The sequence below is a fragment of the Marmota flaviventris genome, chromosome 7 (assembly GCF_047511675.1).
Source record: "Marmota flaviventris isolate mMarFla1 chromosome 7, mMarFla1.hap1, whole genome shotgun sequence".
Taxonomy (NCBI): Eukaryota; Metazoa; Chordata; class Mammalia; order Rodentia; family Sciuridae; genus Marmota; species Marmota flaviventris.
In genome coordinates this window covers 4795090-4818201 of record NC_092504.1, presented here as the reverse complement: position 1 = coordinate 4818201, position 23112 = coordinate 4795090, and the positions used below count along the sequence as shown (strand labels likewise).

General features: G+C 44.0%; 1 protein-coding gene across 9 annotated transcripts in view; it reads left to right on the top strand.

Moving 5' to 3' along the window:
- Positions 1-23112, top strand: part of Kiaa0232 (KIAA0232 ortholog) — an 80796-nt gene that overhangs the window by 34160 nt on the left and 23524 nt on the right. For 8 of the 9 annotated variants that reach the window (XM_071614126.1, XM_071614127.1, XM_071614122.1 and 5 more), the window contains one exon: positions 11205-11342. In XM_071614126.1, the coding sequence (XP_071470227.1) occupies positions 11205-11342 (138 nt within the window). Of the gene's footprint in view, positions 1-6877; positions 6931-11204; positions 11343-23112 lie in introns of those variants that run through there. The other variant, XM_071614129.1, reaches the window with a different exon arrangement.

Below are 23112 nucleotides of genomic sequence, written 5' to 3'. Positions count from 1 at the left end.
GATGCTGTCCAAGAGTGAGAAGGGTGGTGCCTCCGTAACTGCATACAGAAAGACACACAACGTGGGGGAATGTCCACAAAGGTCACATCTGTATAACTCTGCCCAGATAAAGACATAGAAACTTGCTGGCCATCTAGAAGTCCCTTGTGCCCCCCAGCTTCAGGGGTCCTGTGTCCGAAGGGAATCCAGCAGAGTGGCCTGTTTCCCACCCCTCCTTCTCCCCCAATCCTGGCACCTGTAGTTTTCGCTCTCTAGACCCCAGAGACTTCCTCAAGCTATACTGCCCCCAACTTTCCCCCTCCCCCAGTACTGATCTACCAATGAGCCACACCCCCAGCCTTTTTTATTTTTTATTTTGAGACAGGGTCTTACTAAGTTGCTTTGGACCTTGCTAAGTTGCTGAGGCTGGCTTTGAACTTGTGATCCTCCTTCCTCAGCCTCTGGAGCCAGTGGGATTACAGGCATGCACCACCGTGCCCAGTTTATTCTAGTCTTTGAAGTAGAAACTACAAAAACTGAATCCATCCTGGGTTCCTCGGGTGTCTCACTGCAGGCACAGAGGTCTCTGCTCCTTGGGGTTCAGCTTAATGACTTTACAGTATTGTGAGAGCAGTGCACATTTAGTGGAAACCATACTTTGAATTTGATCTTCTCTTGGGCTAGTAATGTGTTGGTATGCTACTTTTTCTTGATGCTGGGCAGTGACAACCAGCCACAGAAATTGATGACCCTGTTGCTGTACTATCCCATCATCCATCAATTAATTTTAGTTCAATTCTTCAAACATTCTTTAGGCCCTGGATGCTTTGAGCTGGTGTACATTATTGGTGAGTACCCTCATGACTATTCTGTTGTGCACTTTCAGTACAGTATTCAATAAATTACACGAAATGTTCAACCTTTATTATAAAATAGGCTTTGTGGGACAATTTTGTCCAGCTATAAGCTAATGTGGGTATACTGAGCACATTTAAAGTGTGCTAAGCCATGCTAGAATGTTCAGCAGGTTAGGTGTGTTCAATGCATTTTTTGACTTAGGATATCTTCTTTTGGGGGAGTGGTTTATTTTGTTTTGTTTGTGGAACTGGGGATTGAATCCAGTGGCACTTTACCATGATTTATATTCCTGCCCTTTTTAAAATTTCTTATTTTTGAGACAAGGTCTCACCAAGTTGCTGAGGCTGGCCTCAAACTTGGGATCTCCTGCCTCAGCCTCCAGAGGAATCACAGGCATGCACCACCACACTCTGCTTGACAAAGGGAATCTTCAACTTATCTTGTCTTTATAGCAGCCTCTTCATAAGTTAAGCATCTGTGCAGTTTTTCAGCAACTTTCCATTTAATAGACGTTTGTTCTACATGACAAGTGTTGACATTTGCATTCAAAGAACACTTCTTTATTCCCTTATTTGCTTAAATGTACCTAGTTGGCTTAATAGTTTTCCAGTCTGAATTTCAGAGTGTGAGGAAGGAAGCCAGGAGTGTCTTCCTAGCCCTGAACCTTCCCAGGATTTGCCCTTGCTCCTAATGGATGAATGGTGCCCACCAGTGTTCACATTGACTCTAAAAAGTGACAGGGAGCATTATGGCCTGAGAGGGTTGCTGTGGAGTGCACCTCTTCAGATCATTCACGAATAATTAAGCTGGTGGTGTGGGAGGGGTTAGAGGGTGAAACTACATATTGCTGACCTTACCCAAATTTGTGCCTGTTGCGCCATGACATTTATCCCAGATGGCTGTTTCCGCTCCACCTCTGAGATCCTCCCTTGCTGTCAGTGTCACACAGTTAAAAAGAACATGGGCTGTGGAGCTGAAGACCTGCCTTCTGGTGCCACCTTCTTTACTTCCTGACTGGGGCAGGGCAGCGTCTTTGTGCCTGTCTCTGCACTGCTGTGATGCGTGTCCTGTGCAGCAGGTCAAGTGGCACTGTTGAGGGCTAGAGGAGGCTTGTTCTCTGCGTGTTTATTGAGCTGCTATAGGTGCTAGGCATCATTCTAGGCACTGATTCTACAGTTAGAGCAGGACCTTTCATCTCCCCAGCAAGTGGCTTTTCCTCTATTAACTACCCATCTTTAAGCTGCTGGGCAAATACATTTATTAAAGTAGGCTTAAGCTCCTGATAGTGTATTTCAAACATTTTCCAGAATAATCTCAATTTGAAATATTTGGCCTTGCATGTATCCTAGTTATGGATTCAGCAAACATGGGCCTGTTGCATTTCTGGATATAATTGCTACCTTTGACATAGTTGGGTCTTTTTAAAAGGTGTTTTGTCCCTGCCCCCCCCCCCAAACTGAGAAGTAAAGATTCTGGTAGCAATTATTATTATTTCTTTGTGAAATAATTATCAGGTTAAAAAATAATAAATTTTTAAGAAGCTAAAGTAAAATGCAGATAGAATGAATCTGGATTTGTTCACCCAGAGTTGTAGTAGGAGGATTAGGGGACTTTCTCTTGAGTTTAAAGCAAAAAGTTTTAGTAGAAAAGAAATATATATATATACACACACATATATATATACATACACACACACATATATGTATATTTATATTTATATTAGAGTCTGTTGCATAATATACTGCCTGAAACTTAATAAGCGTGGTGGTGTAGGCCTATAATCTGGAGAATTAGGTGGAGGCTGGAGTATTGCAAGTTCAAAGCTAGCCTCAGCAACTTAGCAAGACCCTCAAAATGAAAAATAAAAAGGGCTGGGGGTGTGGCTCAGTGTTAAAGCAGCCCTGGGTTCAATCCCCAGTAACCCCCCACACCAAAAAAAAAAAAATCCAAAACTTATTAGCTAAATGATTAAAATCCTCTATTATAAACCTGACAGATTTTATGAGTCAGTCAGGAATTTGGGCAGGGCTCAGTCAGATGATTCTTCTACTCTTTGTAGCTTTACCTAAAGTTACTCACTGCTGTCGGCTGGTAGATGAGCTGTTCTGGAGGGCTTAAGGTGGCATTGCTGATACATTTGTCACATCAGAGAGGTGCTGGAAGGCTGGGCCCAGCTGGGGTTGCTGACAGACCCCTTATGTGGATTAGGGGCCATGACCTTGAATAATACAGGCAACTTTGCTGCTTCTGGGGAAGTCACACACCATCACTAGTCAAGAGGAGCATTACTTTTCCTCTTGGTACAGGACCTTCCTCTCCACCCAGGCATGTGGCTTTGACATTTTAGACCACCAAGGACAAAGAGGAGCCTGCAGGTAGAAAAAACAGGCCTCAAAGAATTGGGACTTCTGATTTCTGATGTTACTTCTGAGAATGGAGTGGAGCAGTGACTTTCAGATTTGAGGAAAATTATTTCCAATCTAAGAGATTTTCCCAAGCTATTAAGTATGAAGGTTCACAAACACGACTCAGACAGAGAAGGTGTCTGAGGTTGCTGGGGTGCTCTAGGTCTGAGAGCAGCCTGGTGCGGATACCCTGCATTGACATTGTGTATACTCTAGTGTCTAGGACAGATTCAGCATTAAAAGCATCTAGTTGTGTGCCAGTTATTAACCATAGTTACTTTTGGGGGTTGACAATGGGGTGGAACTGACTTTTTCTTTTTTTGAGCTACCTTTTAACTTCTACATATTTAACTTTATTAATATTTTTATAATAAAATTAACCAAGAAATCTGTATGTCAAAATTCTTTAGTCCGTTTCAAAATTATTATAAAGGTTGATTATGGCTAAAGTATGTTTTTTGCAGTTTATGAGTTGATATTTCTAAAATAAATAAAACAAGAGACTTCCCCGCTGAAACTCTGAGGAACGATTTTGAATAATACAATCAGCTTCCTGGGGCTGGGGCTAGGGCTGGGGTTGGGGCTGGGGCTGGGGCTGGGGCTCAGTGCTAGAGCGCTTGCCTAGCACATGTGAGGCACTGGGTTCAAGCCTCAGCACCACATAAAAATAAATAAATAAAATAGAGGTATTGTGTCCATCTACAACTAAAAATATTTTTTAAAAAAACCACTTCCCATTAGGTTTAGAATTATTTTTTTTAAGTAATGAGAAGTGATGATTTCTTTTTTAAAAATATTTATTTTTTAGTTATAGGTGGACACAATAACTTTATTTTTATGTGGTGCTGACTATCGAACCCAGTGCCTCACGCATGTGAGGCAAGCACTCTACCACTGAGCCATAATCCCAACCCCGAGGTTTAGAATTATTTTGCATGAGCAAAATGTACAAAAGTTTTATGCATAAGGAATATGAAAATAATCATTAGGAATTAATATTGATGGTATGTGCACAAACTCATCCACATATTGCCCAGGGTATCATATTAAAATTTTTTTGTGTTGAATCTTTTCATGGGACAAAGAAGTTTTGAATGCAAATATTTTTAAAATTCCCCATTTTGCTTTTTTTATTCAAATGTGAAGGCTCAGGGCTTGCCTGATTCTGTCAGGCATCAGGAGTATAGAGACAGATAGGAATAGTTCCTGAGGAACAGCTGCAGTTGACAGCTCACTCATCCTGTGTTGGCAGTGCGTGGGGGCAGTCACAGTAGGAGTCCTGGAGGAGATAAAGGTAGAAGAACCATCATAAAGGAAGGGGAGAGGAATTGTGTATATAAGGCCACAGAAACAGAAGGGGCTCTGTGAGGCCAGAGGTGAGCAGGGGAAAGCATGGGTGGGGCTTGAGCAGGAAGAGCCAGTAGGGGCAGATGCGCAGTGTGGGCATAGGGATTGGGGCTGAAGACCTAGCAGGAAAAGAGAAGGGATAAGTGTGATTAACCTCAAATTATGCTTGTGTGATTGGAACTTCTTGTTTTTTAGAGGCAAATGGTTTTGAGCAGTGAGATGTGTTGATTTATTGCTGAGTCCTTTCCTCAAATTCTGACCGTATTTTTCATTATTCACAAGCTACCAAAAATTTGGCCTGAATTGACTTGAGGGAAAATGTCCTCATGACTGAAAGTTCAGAAGGACTCTCCTGCCTGACTTGATGGAGCCCTCACTGGTCATTGGGGCTTCTATACTGGCCCAGTCTGCCTTCTTACAGCTTGGTTTTGAACCAGATCCTGTGGGTAAGAGGGTAGTGACAGTGCATGTGTTTCTAGCATCACAGTCTCACACATCTTCCTTGGAAACCAGCAAGTGCTTCTTTCTGACTGTTCTCCTGCCTCTCGCATCTACCCTGTGGCTGAGAAGGGACGCAACCTACTGATTTGCACTTGACCAATTGGGGCCTGCCGGTGGGGGTGGCCAAGTCCCATTCAGGCCACCAGGGCTCTGTTCTCCTGAAGGCTGTTAGCAGGAAGGTGTGGGAGGCAGGGGGCTGGGTGCTCTGCAGCTAACAGCAGACGTCATGATACCAGCTGTATTTTAGAATGTTGTGTTCTTTTTCCTCCTCCAGTCCCCTGTCTCCTTTTTGATAGAAGACAGCATGAGGAAGTCAGTCAAAACTCCAGCCTTATATTACCTCACAATAGTGTCCAAAATGTACCTGGTAATAAATAGATTCTCACGCTGGGAAGTTTTTTTTGCCACATCTGCTTTTGGTATTTAATAATTGTGTTTTTGTTTTCAAGACTAGGAATTTAGAAAACTATATTTGATTTTACTCCATTTTTAAAGTGACCTGGGCACGTGTCAGTTGACTTTCAGAACAGCACAGCAAACTGAAAAGATAACAAATAAAATAGAAATATCTTGGATCTTTTTATAGTATGCTCTCTTAAAATCTGATTGTACAGTTCTGCAGTTGAATTTTGGCTAATAAGTTATGTTATATTAATTAACATGAATCCAGAAGAAAAACAGAATGAGAAAGCTGTCAAAAGAAATGCCCATAAAATGCATGTGGCATGCTATTGTTCATGCAGCTTTTACTACAGATTAGAGGTTTCTTACTGAATTCCACCTAAAATTTGCATGGTGAAATAGTACTTTTATATAAAATTAAAATGTGGTAAAGTCATTTTAACAAGGAATTGTTTGATTCATAAATAATAGCAAGGTGCTTTGTATAGTCTAATATTGTCAGAAGTTAAAACGTGAACCAAAATGTCTGTTCCTATACAAATTTACAATGATTCTATTGTCCGAGTTCAAACTGCAGTTTAGCAGTGCTTTGCACACCTAAGACAATGCAAAGGACATTTCTCTATCTCAGTATCTATTAACCTGTTCAGTTGAGGACCTGTGGGAGTACAATATAATGAAGGAAGGCCACATGCAGAAATGTACTCAAAATGGAATACAGACTTGAATGTAAGAACTGAAACTAAAATTCTTAGAAGAAAACATAGGAATGCATCTTCATAACTTGGCTTGGCCAGTAATTTCTGCAACACTGGAAGCACAAGCAACTAAAGAAGATGTAATAAATGCAACTTTATTGGAATTAAAAAGTTTGTGCTTTAAAAGGGTAGCATCAAAAAAGTGAGAAAAAACCCACAGAATGGCACAGAATTTTCGTAGGACATATGTCTGATAAGGCACATGTATCCATATTGATAAGAACTCTACAACTCAACAATGGAAAGAAAACTCAGCTTGTCCAAAAAGATATACAATTGGCCATTAGGCACGTGGAAAGTTCCCAGTGTCATTTGTTGGTAAGGACATCAAAACTGTGATGCTCTTCTCTTTCATATCCATCAGGATGGCTGAAAAAACCCAGTCAGTCACAAATCTCTTCACAGATGTGGAAAACTTGGAACCCCCATAAATTGCTGGAGTGATTGTAAAAACAGTTGCTTTGGAAAATAGCCTGGCAGTTCTTCAAAAGGTTAACATAGAATCAAAGTATGACCCAGCAACTCTCCTAGGTGTGTACTCAAGAGGATTGAAAATACATGTCCGTACAAAAATGTTCCTTGAGTCTTCATAGCAGTGTAATTCATAATATCCACAGGTGGAAAAAACTCAGATGTCCATCAGCAGATGAATGAACAAACAAGACAGAGTCCATCCTACAGTTGAGTATCATTTGCTCCTGAGTGAGAATGAAGTTCTGATACAGGCTATAGCATTCACAGACCTTCAGAGCACCATTCTCAGCATTGGTTTGAAACTTCCAGAATAGGCAGGACTGCAGACAGGGGACACATCAGTGGTTTCCAGTTGCTTCTCTAGCACCCTCCCCCAAAGTCAATTTTATGATATAGGTTCACAAAAGTGTTAAACATCAGTATTCACACTAAAACATACACTTAAAAATGGCCGAGGTAGCACATTCATGTGTATTTTACTTTACTCCTAACACCACAACAACTAAAAAGTTGGAAAGAAAAAAGTTAGTATTAAAAGTTGAATATTGGTAGATTGTTTTGTTGAGGCATTGTGCCACCATGTTGCCCAGACTGGCCTTGAACCACTGAGCTCAGGCAGTCCTCCTGCTTCTGTGTCACCTCCCCAGGCTTGGAACCCCTTCTATCAGATGACATCATCTCCCCCAGAAAGAATTGCGTTCTTCTTGTCATTAGAGCCATATAACACAGAGTGGGAAAGAGTTAAATTTTTATAAATTTCTGGAACTTATGTTGATTCTTTCTCTCTTTCTTTTTCTCTTTTTCTTTCTTTCTTTCTTTTTCTTTCTCCTCCTCCTCCTCTTCCTCCTCTCCTTCTCCTTCTTCTCCTGTATGTCCTTCCCTACCACATTGGCCTTGAGGTACCTGCAGTGCTTACAGAAAGAGCCTGCTGGTCCTGCGTTAGCACACTGTTTCAGAGTTCTGCTTGGGTTCCCACTCACCACTTTGTTAGCCCAAACTTCTCTTTCTTTGAGACTGTGCATGTTAGAAGAGGGGAAGTGGATGGAAAACTAAGGAAATTGTTGAACTCCAAATAAATTTGTCACACAAAAGAGGTGGGGGAAACATTAGCAACAGCAATTGCAGTTAGTGACCTTCCTCCCACAGGAAGCCTGTGCCAGCACCAAGGCCAAGAGGAGGCCACAGCGCTGAGGCATTTATTTCCTCAGCGGTTGTGCGGAGGGCTGTGATTGCTGCAGCCGCAGTCACACTGTACCTGTTGGCATGTCTGTCTTTTTCCCATTAGACTCTGCCTCTGGCAAGTCGTATTCATTGTTGGACTTTACCTGACTCTTACCTGGTTTCTGGGTGAATGGGCGAATGTTTCCAAGTGTAAACAAAGGGTCCCCAGACAGGAAATGAATGTAGTAATGCCAGATACCTGTTACGGTGAAAATCTGAAGGAGTGCTTCTCTTTTCTTTTGTCTTAGCAGTTTTCTATTTAAGACAACAGTAAACCTTTTTGACCATTAAGAGCATATGACTCGGGGCTGGGGATGTGGCTCAAGTGGTAACGTGCTCGCCTGGCATGTGCGGGGCGCTGGGTTCGATCCTCAGCACCACATAAAATTAAAATAAAGATGTTGTGTCTACTGAAAAAAAAATATTTAAAAAATTCTCTCTCTCTCTTAAAAAAAATAGAGCATATGACTCTATTTTTTAAAAAATTTGGGAAATAAAAATTTGGCCAGATATAGTAGTGCTTATCTATAATCCCAGTGACTCTGAAGGCTGAGGCAGGAGGATTACAATTTCAAGACTAGCCTAAGCAACTTAACAAGACCCTGTCTCAAAAAGAATAAGGTGTGTGTGGCTCAGTGGTAGAGCACACCAGGGTTCAATCCCCAGCACCCAAAAGAGAGGGAGGGAGGGAGGGAAGGAGGGAGGGGGGGAGAGAGAGAGAGAGCGAGAGAGAGTGCGCTGAATGGCCTACCCTCACCAAGAGAAAAGCTCCTTGGTAATCTCATGACATTTTCTCAGACATTTTAATGCACATAAGTGTGTGTGTTTTTAACCAAAAATGAGATTATATTGTTGTATAGATTACTTCTCTTACATTGTCAGTAGCTTTCTGTTTCAATAAATACACTTCATAATTCCATTTTAGTGTCTGTAATACCACTGGATGAATCATGACTTATTTAACCATGCCCTGTCATTTGGCACTTAGGTTGTCTCTGCATGTTTGCCATTATTGACAGCAGTACAGTCAACATCATTATAGCTAAATATTTGCACACTTAGTGATTATTTCTCTAGGATAAATTCCTAGAAGTAGACTTATTGGATCAAAATTACATGTACATGTACATGTTTAAGGTGCTTGATATGTATTGACAAACTGAGCTCCAAAAGGACAGCATGCCCATCAGAATTCTGAAAGTCTATTTGTATTTATAACACAAGTGTGCTAGGATTAGTGAGTGTTCCTTACCGGTGTTGAGTTATGATATACAACAATAGAGAAATATGTTTGTAAGTATTCAGTAAGGAGAAGCCAGGCATAGCAGGCCAGACAAAATGAGTGGTGTTTTCAATAATTTACATATAATTTTCCTGTGTTTGTTCTTTTATATATTATGAACGACGGGAAGTTACACCTTTCTCTGCCTTTAAGAAGCTGTGTGTGGACATTGTTCGGGTTCTGTGCGCTCCTGTACAGGAGGAGCTCTGCCTCTAGGAGGAATTGTTGCCGAGGAGCAGCAGGCCCAGATGTGGTCCAGCTAGTAAACTTATGTTCAATGAGTGGAAACACCAAGCGTTCTTGTTTGGCCTAAACCATATTTTTCCTGGGAAAAAGGAAATAAAACCTTTCAGCCAAAGAATATGTTTTTCAAGTTCATGAGCTCTGAATCCATGCCCCAAAACCTGCTTACAAAGCATGCTGTTCATGATGAGTACAGGGGAAGCTCTTTCTCTGTCTTCCTCGTAGCATAAATTGGACTTCATAGATTGGATTGAAGGAAAAATGGGGCTAGGCGGTTGGTGGGGTGTGATTTGATCTTAGAAGATCTTTAAGCACGCTGTTGTGGTACCTTGCCTCCTCTTCCTTGCCTCCTCTTCCATCTCTGCACTCGCCTGGCTCTTTCCCCAGGGCCTCCTGCCCCCAGGGCCTCTTCCAGGTTGTGGCTTTCCATTGCCTTTCTGTCTGGTCTGTCTGTCCCTTTCTCTCTCTCTCTCTCTTTCCTTCAACATCTTTCTTTTCTTTTCTTTTCTTCTCTCTCTCTCTCTCTCCCTCCCCCTTCCTCCCTCTCTCTCCCTCCCCCTTCCTCCCTCTCTTTCCCTCCCTCTCCCTCCCTCTCTCTCTCTCTCTCCCTCTCTCTCCCTCTCTCTCTCTCTCTCCCCCCCTCCCTCCCTCCCTCCCTCCCTCCCCCTCCCTCCCTCTCCCTCCCCATCTTTCAACATCTTTCTCCACTGGTTTTCACCATAATTTTCAAGTGAAAGGCTTAAAAGGCAAAAATAAATAAATAAAATAACAAAGCAATAAAATGTCTTCCTTAGTCTCCGTCTGGGACAATCCTAGGAACCTACATCTTGAAATATTCAACTACACCAACACAGGGTAAGGTTTGCTGTGCAGGAAGTCAGATGCAGAATTATACAAGTTGTATGAGTTCATGCATGTTTTTTTAAAACATATAAAAAAGACTGAATGAAGCATAGTTAATTGATTTAGTTTTGACTGAGGTTAGGATCACAGGTGATTTCTTTCTTTTCCTTTTTGCTGCTTTTTGAAATTTTCTTTAGATTTTTATAATCGGCTCATATAAGCAAGAAAAAACAGAATCCTAATTATAATATTTTTTACCTGTTGATTATTTAGACTATAAGATATAGATATATGGGTTGAATCATTTTTTTTTTTTTTTAAGATAGAAGGGGGAGAGAGAGAGAGAGAGAGAGGTTTTTTTTTTTTAAATATTTATTTATTTTTTTTAGTTTTCGGCGGACACAACATCTTTGTTTGTATGTGGTGCTGAGGATCGAACCCGGGCCGCTTGCATGCCAGGCGAGCGCGCTACCGCTTGAGCCACATCCCCAGCCCGGTTGAATCATTTTTTAAGTTTTAAAATCTAATAATAACCTGAAGTCCCATATCAAAGAGTAGGAATTATAAAAGGCCATTTAATTTTGTTTATAATTTAGAAATTATGCTGAAATTTATATTTTCTTTACACACAAACATTAGGGTTGTTTCTTGGCATGTACAAACGTAGGTGGTCAGGCTTGGTAAGTTGATAAACAGTAAGCCCTAAGCCACCTATGTGGCAGTACCACCTGGGTTATGCCACAGTGTCCTGATTGGCAGTGTTCTGTGGCCTCCTGGTCATCAGGGTCTCATTTGTGAGTGAGTCCTGTTGGGAGGCATGTGTCAGGAGGTGGAGTGGTTCTTGAGGCTTGTTTAGTCTTGGTCCCTTAACTGGGTGCCTTCTTCTTGTAGGAGAATGACATCTTCCTGGGCTGGGAAAAAGGAGCTCCTAAGAAATGGGGGAAGAGTAAGAAGAAGTGCTCTGATCTGACGCTGGAGGAGATGAAGAAACAGGCTGCTGTCCAGTGTCTTCGATCTGCTTCTGATGAAGTGAGTTTACATTTTATTTCAAACACAGAGAAACATTGGAAAAGTTGACAAATACAACAACTTGACCCAGAAAACTCAGAAAAATGAATCACTCGTTATCTTCCCACTGTAATGTGAGCATTATCATTCTTCTTCTTCTTTTATTTTTCCAACTCATCTTAAACATTATGCATAACTGGTAATTTTTAAACAAAGATGAAAATCAGAATCACATGTCCAGCTTTAAAAAGGACAAACAGCATTATCATTCTTTATGGAAGTTCTCACGCTTTGTTTGTAAAATATATCATTTTGTATATACTGCTCTAATTAGCATATATACAAAAATTTCCACTTTTTCCAATTTAAAATCATATAGTTAGTCCTGTTATTACATAGTCTTTACTTTTTTTAGTGTCTAAATTTATTTCCCAAAAAATATTCTTTCAGCAGTCTAACATAATCATCTCATTAGATATTTAGCCTACTCTTGGTTTTTTGGTTATGCTTTCTAGCATTTTGCATGTGTGGTTTTTATATATATATATACACAAATATTTAGTTGTCGGTGGACCATTATTTAATTTATGTATTTATATATGGTGCTAAAAATCAAACCCACACATGCTGGGCAAGTGCTCTACTGCTGAGCTACAGCCCCAGCCGCAGCCCGCATGGGTGGTTTTATCCATGATTTTCATTATTTCTGGATATACTCCTAGAAGTAAGATTGCAGTTCTAACACTGTAAGAGTACTGTTTTTGCTTATGATTTATATTTTTTCTTTGTTTTTTAGAAAACATTATAAGATTTTTAAAAATTCTTCTTTTAGTACTTTATATAAAATATTTCTCAGACCTTTTAGCATCCTGATATAAAATAACTCTAAAATATGATCATTTATTTAAATTAATATTATGAATTCTTATTTTATTACCTACTCTAGGATGTTATCTCTGAGATAAGAACTTCTTAAAAAGTAGTTTTACTTTGACTGTGCTGTTCGAGATAAGGTGGTTTCAGTACCTCTTAAGGTACCAGATGAAATTGAGGGATTCCCATCTCTGGACACTTCCTCTTGGAGCCAGGTGGTCTGGGTGTCCTTCCAGGAGAGCCAGCTTTGCTCCCTGTCATCTGTTGGCCTGTTACACAGTGCACATGCCTCTGGGCGCCTCGCTGCTCAGTGTTGACCCGTGTTCCTGTCCAACGCAGAGGTGTCCTTGGAGGCCCGTCCTTCCAGCTCAGGGCTCACAGCACCTGTGTGTGCCTTGGGTGTCGCAGCCCTGGCGTCCTCATTGCCCCTGCCAGGCTGTGCCGCTTGTGGGCAAGGACTGTGCGTTGTGTGGTTTTTACTCCCTGGTGCCCAGCACAGTGTGTGCTGCCTGTGGAAGTTACTGAATGTCTCCTGAACTGAATCTAGTCTCAATTTTTTAAGAGCCTCCCCTCCATCAGATCCCTTTTTTCTTCCCAACTATTTTCCTCTCCTTTATCCCTACTTTTTTTTTTTTTTTTTAAACTTCTGAATTGTCCAAAACTGCTACTTTATACATGATTGGATAGGACTTTGGAAGTATTGCTTGTATGGCTTAATTGGGCACCATTTCGTTACTACAAGTAGGAACATGGTTGATCTAGTTTAAGGGGGAAAAAGGAATATACATAAAGGATGCAGGGGTACCACACTATAACCAAGGGCTGACAGTACTGGGCTAAGGAGGGATCTACAACGGACGCTCTGAGTGGCAGATAAAGTCACTTTCTCTAATAGCCATGGTCTTATTTGCCATTCTCCTTTGGACCAGTGTTGCTGAGAAATGACTGTGGTTAAGCTGAATGAGCAACAGGGCAGCTGAAATCTGCTGCAAGAGGGGGAAGAATAGAAGACCACTGTATCATGACCCTATTCCTACACAGAGCCTGCTCTCTCCCCGCTCCCGGGTCATTTCCCATTTCTGAATTCTGGCGCACACATGGTGAAGGATGGCCATTCCAGCCCCAGCCCAGCATGGCCGCCAAACTCTAGCACCCAACACCATTCAGCTAGAGAGAGCCTCTGAGCACCCCTAACTTTGTGAACTGTGGTGAGGGGCAGGCTGCGTGGAGGGCCACCCCCTTCAGCAGGGTCTGCAGGTGATGGGCAGCCTGCAGAGAGGTGTGCATTCAGGCAATTGCCCAAGATGTGTTTTCCTCATGACACCCCGGGGGGTAGATTGATAAGCCAGCTGGCACTTTTGAAAGGATCCAGAGTGCCTCGATCTTCAGCAAGTGAGAGGTTAGTTCAGGTAAATGCTTTTTGAACAAAGTCCAAAAAAGCTGCTGAGTCATGGTTGGGAGCTTGAATCTGAGAAAAGATCTCCTTTTTCCTTTGGACCAAGGCTGCGGAGAAATGACTGGTTGAGCTGAGTGAGCAGCAAGGCGGCTGGAGTCTGCTGTGAGAGGAGGAGGAGTGGGAGAACGTGTGTCACCACCCTTCTCTGCAGCTTGTTGAGCCTGGGTCTCCTTCATACTAGCTGAGCATGTTGTATGCTGGGAAGAACTTGACAGGAGGTGGACACCGTGCAGGGAAGGACAGTGGCCTGCAAAGGTCCTTGCTGCCTTGGGTCATTGCTTAGGAGACGTGTTCTCCTCTGCCCGGCAATAAAACATATCATCCTATCTTGGTCTTTCCTTCTCGTTTTATAAAAGAATTAGTCCATTGCTTTTCCTAATAATTCTTTTTAGTCCTATCAGATGGATTTGGAGTTGGCAGGGGAAGTGAATGTGCTGAGCATGGGCCAGGTCTCCGTGACTCTTTATAGAATGAATGGAGACAGGCCCCAAGTATCAGGGCCCTGCCCCAGAGCCATACACCTTGTTTGTGCATCAACTTATAGACCCTGGAAACTGTTCTTAGGGCTTTTGAAATCCGATAAAAAGAATGTGCAGGCTGGGGATATAGCTCAGGGGTGGAGTGCTTGCCCAGCCGCACAAGGCCCTGGGTTCAATCCTCAACACCACAAAAAAGAAAAAAGAGAAGAACACTGTACTTACTCTGTAGCAATAGAAGGGATTGGTGCGGCAACTTATGAATGTGTCTCCTAGCTGTCTTTTCCAAATCTCTTGGCTTCAGTGCAAAGAAAGGAGCAAGGAGGACCTACAGAGGAAGCTTATTGCCCTGCCCCGTGAGTGATAGTGTGTGGCTGTGGCTGATTCCCACACACTGAGGACAGCAGGGGCCGTGGCTGTGCCCTGCTTGCCTGCTCAGTCCAGATGCCCTCTCTGAGCTCTTCCTAGTACGCTCTTCAGTCAGTCACTGTCAGCTGATCACAGTTGAAACCCACTGGCAATCCGTGTTTATCATCCAGTTGATTAAAATGCTCATGACATGCTCAGGAAGCTGAGGCAGGAGGACCACAAGTCCCAGGTCTGCCTGGGCAGCTTGGCGGGACCCTGTCTCCCTGTATTGGTGTGTGGTTGACCACCGCACTTGCATCTGTACTGCAGACTGCCCACTGTGTCGGGATTTAAGGGAAATGGCTGGCCTGCCTCACTCTACCTCCCCATGTGTGTGACTCTGCCTCTGCCTCCCTTTGTCTCGTAGCGAGTCGTTCACCACTTTCTAGTGCACCTCTTGGCCTGCTTGGCTCAGTATTTTATATCTGAGAGGCATCACTAGAACTGAATGGCAACTCAGGGGTGTCAAATGCATTTTTGTATTTGGAGGAGAGTTTGGCAGCACCTATGAGTATCCCCAAGCTCTTGCTGAAGAGTCACTCCTCTGGGGTCTTGACCTTTGATGGACCTCTAGTCCTTGGGTCCCCGCTAAAGCTGCCTTTGCCGAATCCCCTTTCATTTATACATGCAAATAACAAATAACATGCAGGTCTCCCGGGTGTTCACTTTCTGTAACACACTTTGCATTTGCTTTGGTTGTGGTTAGAAGTGGGGTCTGTTAAAGAGGAATGGTACTGAGACTTGATAATAGATAACTCCAACCCTCCGCCAGATGCATAGATTTTATTAAGTGATGTTATGCAAGCTGTCTGATGGCTTTTATCAGTGGGCATGGCTCATGCCTGAAATTGCTGTATAAATCCAGGCCTTCCTCCCTTTAAAAAACTATGAAACAGAATTCTGAAGTGTGCCCCAGCCATTGTTTTTTGAATTCCTCAAGTTTACCTGGTTCTATTTTCCCTACTCCCAAAGTTAGGGCTTTTTTATGTTGTTTGCTTGCTTTTGTTGTTAATGATTAATTTTATTTCTGTTCTGTTTTTATTGGGCCCCTAAGATTTAATTGAAGCTGGCCCATCATCAGCACTTGGGGTGGCTAGAAGATTAGAAATGCAGTGTGGTCCTGTCTGGGGGTGGCCAACGCCAAGTGCAGGGTGACTGAGTTCACCTCGGGAGTGTCAGAGCACTGCTGCTGCTGCAGCCAACAGACCAGGCTCTGGGCTCACAGGGCCTCGTGGAGCACCCATGCCCTGGGCGCAGGGCTCTGCCTTCACTTGCTCGGCTTCTCCCATCCAGGTGAGCCCATTGGGAACTTCTTTTTGCCATTAGAAGTGCAGAACTCACCTTCATGTTTTGCACGGGTTGTCTGTGTGCATTACAAGGCCATGTACAAGAGAAGGTGTCTCGTGACAGCTCATTTTCACAGCCGATCTTGAACATGTATGTTGGCACGAGCATTTTTAATCTAATTCTTTCTGTGTAATAAGAACACCAAACAATGATGAGTAGCATTTATTGAGACTTGAGTTGTGTGGGTCCCCTATGTACACGTGCTCTGTACCTGGGAGAAGTGGTGCCTGTTCCCTCTTCAGGCCAGGCCCCTGAGGAGCAGCCAGTGGTTATAAGAGCAAAGGACACACATTCCTGCTGTGTAGTCATAGCCAGCTCTGCCCAAGGAAGCCTGGCCTTGGCTCTCTGGCATGTAGACAGAGCTAAAGGCCCTGTAAAGCATCGGAGGGTTTGGAGGAGAGGGTGGCACAGCCTGGTGCAGATGTGCATCAGGGCGTGTGGCAGTGTGTGGAGACTAGACAGGGTGGCTGAGACCGGGTAGGTGGGGGACAGAGGGCAGACTGGGGGAACCAGTTGAGAGACCCAGAAGGGACAGGAAGGTGGAAACTGGTTGGTCTGTGATACACTTTGAAGCAGAGCTGGCAGAATTGTGCATGGGTAGAGAAGAGGAAGGAGTAGAGGCCTGAGGTCAGCTCCTTGGTCTAGGCAGCTGCAAGGTTGGAATTCCCTGTTGGTGAGGAGCAGAGTCCCCAGGAAGGAGCCTGTGTGGGATGGTGCCTCCATGAGAGAGCTAGCTGGGCTTAGGGTTTTTTGGTACTGCAGATTGAATCTGTAGCTTCACGCATGCGAGGCAAGGACTCTACCCCTTGAGCTGCATCCAGCCCTTTTTGTTTTTAGACAGTCTTGATTAGTTTCCCAGGCTGGCTTCAAACTCACCATCCTCTTGCTTCAGCCTCGTCCCAAGTGGCTGGGAGTCCAGGCAGTGTTTGTGGGTGTCCAAGGTTGACTAGGCCTTCAGTCATCTCTCTTTTTTTTTTTTAAGAGAGAGAGAGAATTATTTTTTTAATATTTATTTTTCAGTTTTTGGTGGACACAACATCTTTATTTTATTTTTTTTTATGTGGTGCTGAGGATCATACCCAGCACCCCACGCATGCCAGGCAAGCGCGTTACGGCTTGAGCCACATCCCCAGCCCAGGCATCTCTTTCTTACTCATTTATCTGACCCAGAGCTTCTGCTTTCCCTTTGAAAAAGGTGGAAAATTGGGATTTCTTCTGAGAAATTTCCTGATCTTTCGAATGTTAGAAAGTGAGGATGTGAAATGAAGCAGGTGGGGCGACTGCAGGAGCGGGGGAGTGAGGGGCAGAGGGCTTGAACAGAGGCTGGGCCGTGCTCCCCGGCCTGCTGGCCCGGCCTTCATGTCCTCGGGACCTGACTTGGCATCTGTCTTTCCTGTTATGTTTCTATTTCTACTAAATATTGCTTGAAGTTGTGTGCAGATATGAGCATTATTTTGGATGTTCATATCTTTATTTAAATGGTACCACACTGTATACATATATTCTGCAATATTCCTCTTTTAGTTAACATTTTAAAATTTATCTGTTAGTAATCGTTCTTATTATTTCTTTTCATTCCTAACTAATTGTCCATTGGGAAACTGTGAAGCACTCATCTATTTTCTTAGCACTGAGTCACTCACAAGAGTTTGGGGTTGTTGGCTATCACAGGAGTGCAGCAGAGGAGCCCCGGGCCCTGGCCATGCTGCCCCCACAGTGCTTTCTCTAGTGTATCAGTTTGCTACATTGAAGTCAGTTGTTTGTTTGTTTTTTGGTGTGTATGTGTGTGTGTGTGTTACTGGAGACTGAACCAGGGCCTCACACCTGCTAGGCAAATGCTCCACCACTAACCATACCCCCAGCCTTCTTTATTTTATTTTGAGATGGTCTCACTGCTTTGTCTAGATTGGCCTCCAAGTTGTAATCCTCCTGCCTCAACCTCCCGAGTAGTCGGGACCACAGGAGTTTGCCTCAGCACTAGTTTTGAAAAGCCATTGTGAAGCCTCATAGCCTGCAGTATTTGATGGAAGTCAGGACCTAACCAGAGAGACAGACATGGGCTTTTCTTGTGCCTTCTTCTCTTACATGCCTATTAGGGATCTCCTTCAGAGCCTTGCTTCTGGATTAAAAATAACTGTTCTAATTTGTACTTTGAAGATCTTGACTTTACTTTTTAAGAAACAAGGAGTATCCAGACCCTCAACCCAGAGCCAAGCCTTTGGGTCTGAGTCTTGTTCAGGGAGTTTAGTTCTTCCTGAAGGAATACAGCTATCTGAAAGGAAGAAAGACTGCTATCTCCAGGTTCAAGTAAGAAATGGGGCGATATTAAAAAATAGGGTTTGCTTATGTCAACAGGATGCTATAATGAAATAGGAACATTGAAGGACTTAATTCAAATTGAAGTGTTTCCTTCTCTTTGTAGATGATGAAATAGAGGTGCAGAGAAGTTAAGTAACTTGTCCAGCCACACACAGCACAGGATGTCTGATGAGTCCAGATCATCATGCAAAGATTCTCTTTGCATACATCACCCTGCTGAACACTGATTCAAAACAGTTATCTTTTTCCAAACTTGATCATGTCAATTTATCATTACTGATAGCACAGTGATACCCTCTACTTCTCGTCGTAACTCTTGACATGCTTTCCTTTGTCATTCAAGAAGTCTGCCATCTATGTCCTTAGCAGCAATGGCTTTGGGTTTGGGGGCTTTTAATCTTGGTATTCGTTTCCTGGCCTCTGAAGGCATGAGTGTGGGACCCCAGTCTTGCCCTTAGTCCTCTCTGTTGGTGCTCGTTTACTGACTTAACTGTAACATTACTTTTGTTCTAAATGTTTTAATAAAACTTAAAAAGCTAATCATTAAAGTATGGAATGCACCCTTGCTGTCCAGCACGCTGCCGCCAGTGGCCTCCCCTTCAGCATGTGACTGGGCTTCCTCTCCCTCCCCCCAGCTCTGCCTTAGAAATCAGTCTGGAGTCTGAAACGCTGTCACAGTCAGCTGTGGGGAAGCTGTGGTTGGGAAGCCTTTGCCTTGGTGTGGCTGCATGACGGAGAACTCAAGACTTGGGGGCTTTAAGCACCCATTACCTTTGCTCTTGATTGTATAGGTTAGTGCGCGCTCAGCTGGGAAGTTCTTGTGTTGGTCCTGCTGCCGTCCGTGCAGCTGTAGCGGCAGGGCAGGGTGGCACTCCTCGAGGAACTGGTATTGCAGCAGCAGGGCTCTGAGCTGCCACCCGACTGTGCATGGCAGGTGGAGCCTAGGAGTCGGCATTCCAAGCAGGTGTGTGTCCTGCTTGCTAATAGTCATTATGAAGCCCCGTCACAGTGTGAGGGGACCCCACCAGGGGTGAGTGCCAGCAGTCAGGTTCACCGGAGCACCAGAATAGCTGGTTTTGTCCTCGCAGTTACTTTCTAGAGGGATCGAAGGGGCAGGTTCTGGGCTTTGAGACATCAGACACCCTTGAGGGAAAACATGGGCACTCCATAATGAAAATCGGGGACTGGATGAAGTCGGTGGACTCCTGCTGATCCCGTCCCTCTCTGTTCCCAGCTGCTGGGTACCGGTGACGGAGGGTGGGGTTGCTCTCCCACAGAGGTTGCTTTCAAGAAGAAACAGTCAAGAGACAAGATGATCTCTTGAAGATTGTGAGCATAATAGATGTGAAAAACTGAGTTGAAGGTTTGGAGTGTACACCTGAAGTAGAACAAAAAAGTAAAGAAATGGTGAACAGGAGGGAAAAAGAAATGGGGACCGTTCCAGAAATTCCAGTGACCATTTCCCAATGTAGAGACTGAGGCTGCAGTAGGCCCGTGGATTTTGTACGATCAGAGTGGTTCACCTTGGCTTCACACCTAGATCTCTTTGATTCTACTTCTCAGTGTCCAAATGGAACCAGCAGTTATGTGCCAGAGTATTGTACTGGGTAGGGGTCACAGGGGAGGGGCGGGGGCACTGTCCAGCACATAGGGACTCTTCCGTCCAGATGAGTGCGCTGTGGGAAGGTTTCCGCAGCAGCAGAAGCCTCTGGGTATGCAGAGGACAGATAATGAGCAGAGCAGGCCATTGCAGCGATGATTATGTCACGAATTTAAAGGGACGGGAAGTGTGCAGCCGGTGGAGAAGCACTGATATGTCGCAGGGTGGGAAACAGTAGGAACTGTCAGGAGCAACGAGAATCTCTGGAAGTACCAGACATGAGCTGCGCTTTGGCCCAGGTTTAGTCTCCATTATGTCACTGTCCTTCACCTCGCCTGCAACCGCAGAGCTGAGTGGGTGCTGTCAGGGACCCAGTGTTGGTCAGAGAAAAGGACTCAGCCAAGGCGCCCAGGTGGGACCCAGAGGGGTGCGCCATGCTGCGTCTGGTTAGTGCCCATTCCCACTCCTCACCCCAAACTCAAAGCAGGAAAACCTGAAGGCTTTTTATTTTTTTTTTTTTTAGTTGTAGTTGGACACAATATCTTTATTTTTTTTTATGTGGTGCTGGGGATCCAACCCAGTGCCTCACACGTGCAAGGCGGGCGCTCTACCACTGAGCTGTAGCAGCCCTGAAGGCATTTTTGAAGGGATGAATCCAAAACTGAGTTCTGGAAAGTGAAAGACATATAAAATCTAGCAGTAAACCCACATTTAAGTGAGCAGGGTGACAGGGGCTCTGATGCGTGCCCAACTGCTTGGCCGCCTCCGAGCATGGCAGGGCAGGCATTCAGACCTAGGTTTGCGGAACCCGGAGCCAAAATGCAGCCGCCTTGGTCTTGCTGCCTGAGAAGGAGGTGAGCAGCCCGTGCACTCTGGAAGGACAGGCTGTCGTCTTCTGCACGGCCGCTTGGCAGTGGGGTTGTGACCGCTCGTGCAGTGGGTGAGCGTGTGTGGTGAGCAGGTCTGGCCGCCACCGGCTCCTGTGGGCACTTGCTGGACAGCTCTGGAGGCCAGCTGGTCCCTGTGCAGAGCTGGCTGCTCTGCAGGTCTGGAGTGCTGACTTGCGTCCTGGTGTGCCACTGTGTTGCTGGATACCCACCAGTAGCGGGCACCCTCTGTTATCAACGCGATGGGGAAAGCAAGGTGAGCTCATCAGCAGAGGTCTGGGTTTCTCCCCAGCCCGTGCCCCTCAGAGTTGTTACTAAAGACTGGGCACTGTGCTCTCCTTGTGTCTTAGGATGCTGTAGGCTGCAGTGTTCTTAAATGCTGTATGGATTCGGCCTACTATGAAATATGAATGTTAAAATTCTTCAGTAGCTTATGGCATAATTGGGAAAGTGAGTGAAATTTCTCCTTAATAGTTCTGAATTAACACTTTGCCTCCCAGGACACAACAGAGTATGATGCCCATTTCTGATGTCCTTTTGAGCTTCTCAGTCATGATCATAATAATGTAGTGGCCTAATTGTTCATTAAAAAAACATAAACAGGGGCTGGGTTTGTGGCACACTTGCCTAGCATGTAGGAGGCGCTGGGTTTGATTCTCAGCACCACATATAAATAAACAGATAAAGGACTATCAACAACTAAAAATATATTTTTTAAAAATTTAAATAGGATACTGCAGGTAGTTAAGAAAGAAAAGCAAAACTTGGTTGGTAAAGCTTATTTCTGCACACAAGGTAAGAAGTAAGTTGTTTGTCTCTTGCTATTTATATAGGAAAGCATCATAGATATTTACTTATTTATATGAAAACAAATATATGTATATATACACATATCAGTCTGTGCGTGCATGTATGTATATACCTTTGTTCTCACATACAGATCAACATGGTATATGTGTAGTTGGTGTCCGAGACACAGCATAACAACCCTCCACGAAGCCCCTGGGTGGTAGTGGTCATTCTGCGGTAGCTTATTACATGGCAGCCCATTTTAGTGTTGAAAGAAGCCTAGCATGCAGTCCCTGGAGTCTCAGTGTCCTGCACTGGAGACCGCAGGGTTTACAGCACAGTGACATGGGCTTGCAGCTCAGAGTGTCGTGCGGCAGGTCAGCTGACCCCGGTGTCAGTTGTTTGATCCGGAAGAGGGAATATAACTGCCGTCCTTGTCACACCTTGAACATCATGGTAAGCAGACCCTCTCTAATGGAATTGTCGAGCTGACCCATGTTTATGACTAACATCTGGCCTGGGTTTTAAGAGTGTTTTTTTAAGGGACGGCAGCTCTTGTCTGGCCTGTTTTCCTGTCTCCCCGTTAAAACTGTGATGTGATGTGGATAGAGGGTAACTGAATGTTTGCAGTTATCCCTTTTCAATGGAATCTGTTTCTTGCTGCTCAAACTATATAACTGTGCGGTTTCTCCTTTAGGATATCTATAATACTTGTGCTGAGTCATTCTGGGTTAAGCGAATGAGGTAAAGTTCTATTTTTAGCTTCCCCAGGCCCAGTGACCGCTGGGCTGGGTCATGTGCATCTGTTTGATTGTGCCCACCGAAAGATACTTGATGCCAACTTAAATAGGACTTTGCCCACTGAATAAATCAAAAGTTCCTAAAACCACATTCATTTTTTTATTCATTGTAGAAGATCCTTCTTTCTTGTGAGAAATCGAGAATTCACAAAGTTTGGAAGTCTGCTTAGTGAAAGACGTGCTTGTGCCTGTGTCCAGCATTCATTTTTCTCCAAAACCTGACTCCTCCTTCCACCCTCTCACTCCCAGGCTCCTCCTGGTGTTCTGCAGTCCTGCCCCTGTTCTTAGCAGAGGCTTGTACCTGTGCGACCCTGCAGAGAAAACAAGGTCCTCGCGCTGGCTCCCAGCAGCCACTTGTCTGGGCTGCTTTTGTTGTTGCCGTCATGAAGAGTTCACTTAAAAAATGTTTTTTGTTTTTTTTTTCACCTCTTGTATTAGACTGTGAGCTCCTAGAGGACCAAGATGAGGTTTTTAAATTTTCTTTGCATTGAGTTTGTACAAGGTTGTACTCACATAAATTCTTTTCTTTTTAGAACTGGGAATTGAACCCAGGGGTGCTCTGCTACTGAGCCACATCCTCAGCCTCCCTGTCTCCTTTTTTCAAATTTTGAGACAGGGTCTCACTAAGTTGCTGAGGCTGGCCCTGAACTTCCCATCCTCCTGCTTTATCCTCCCAAGTTGCTGGAATTATAGGCAGGAGCCGTCACACCCAACTTCACATATGTTCCTCTTCTTCTTTTTAAAAATATTCTTAGTTGTAGATGAACACAATACCTTTATTTATTTATTTATTTATTTTAAAGAAAGAGTGAGTGAGAGAGAGAGAGAGAGAGTTA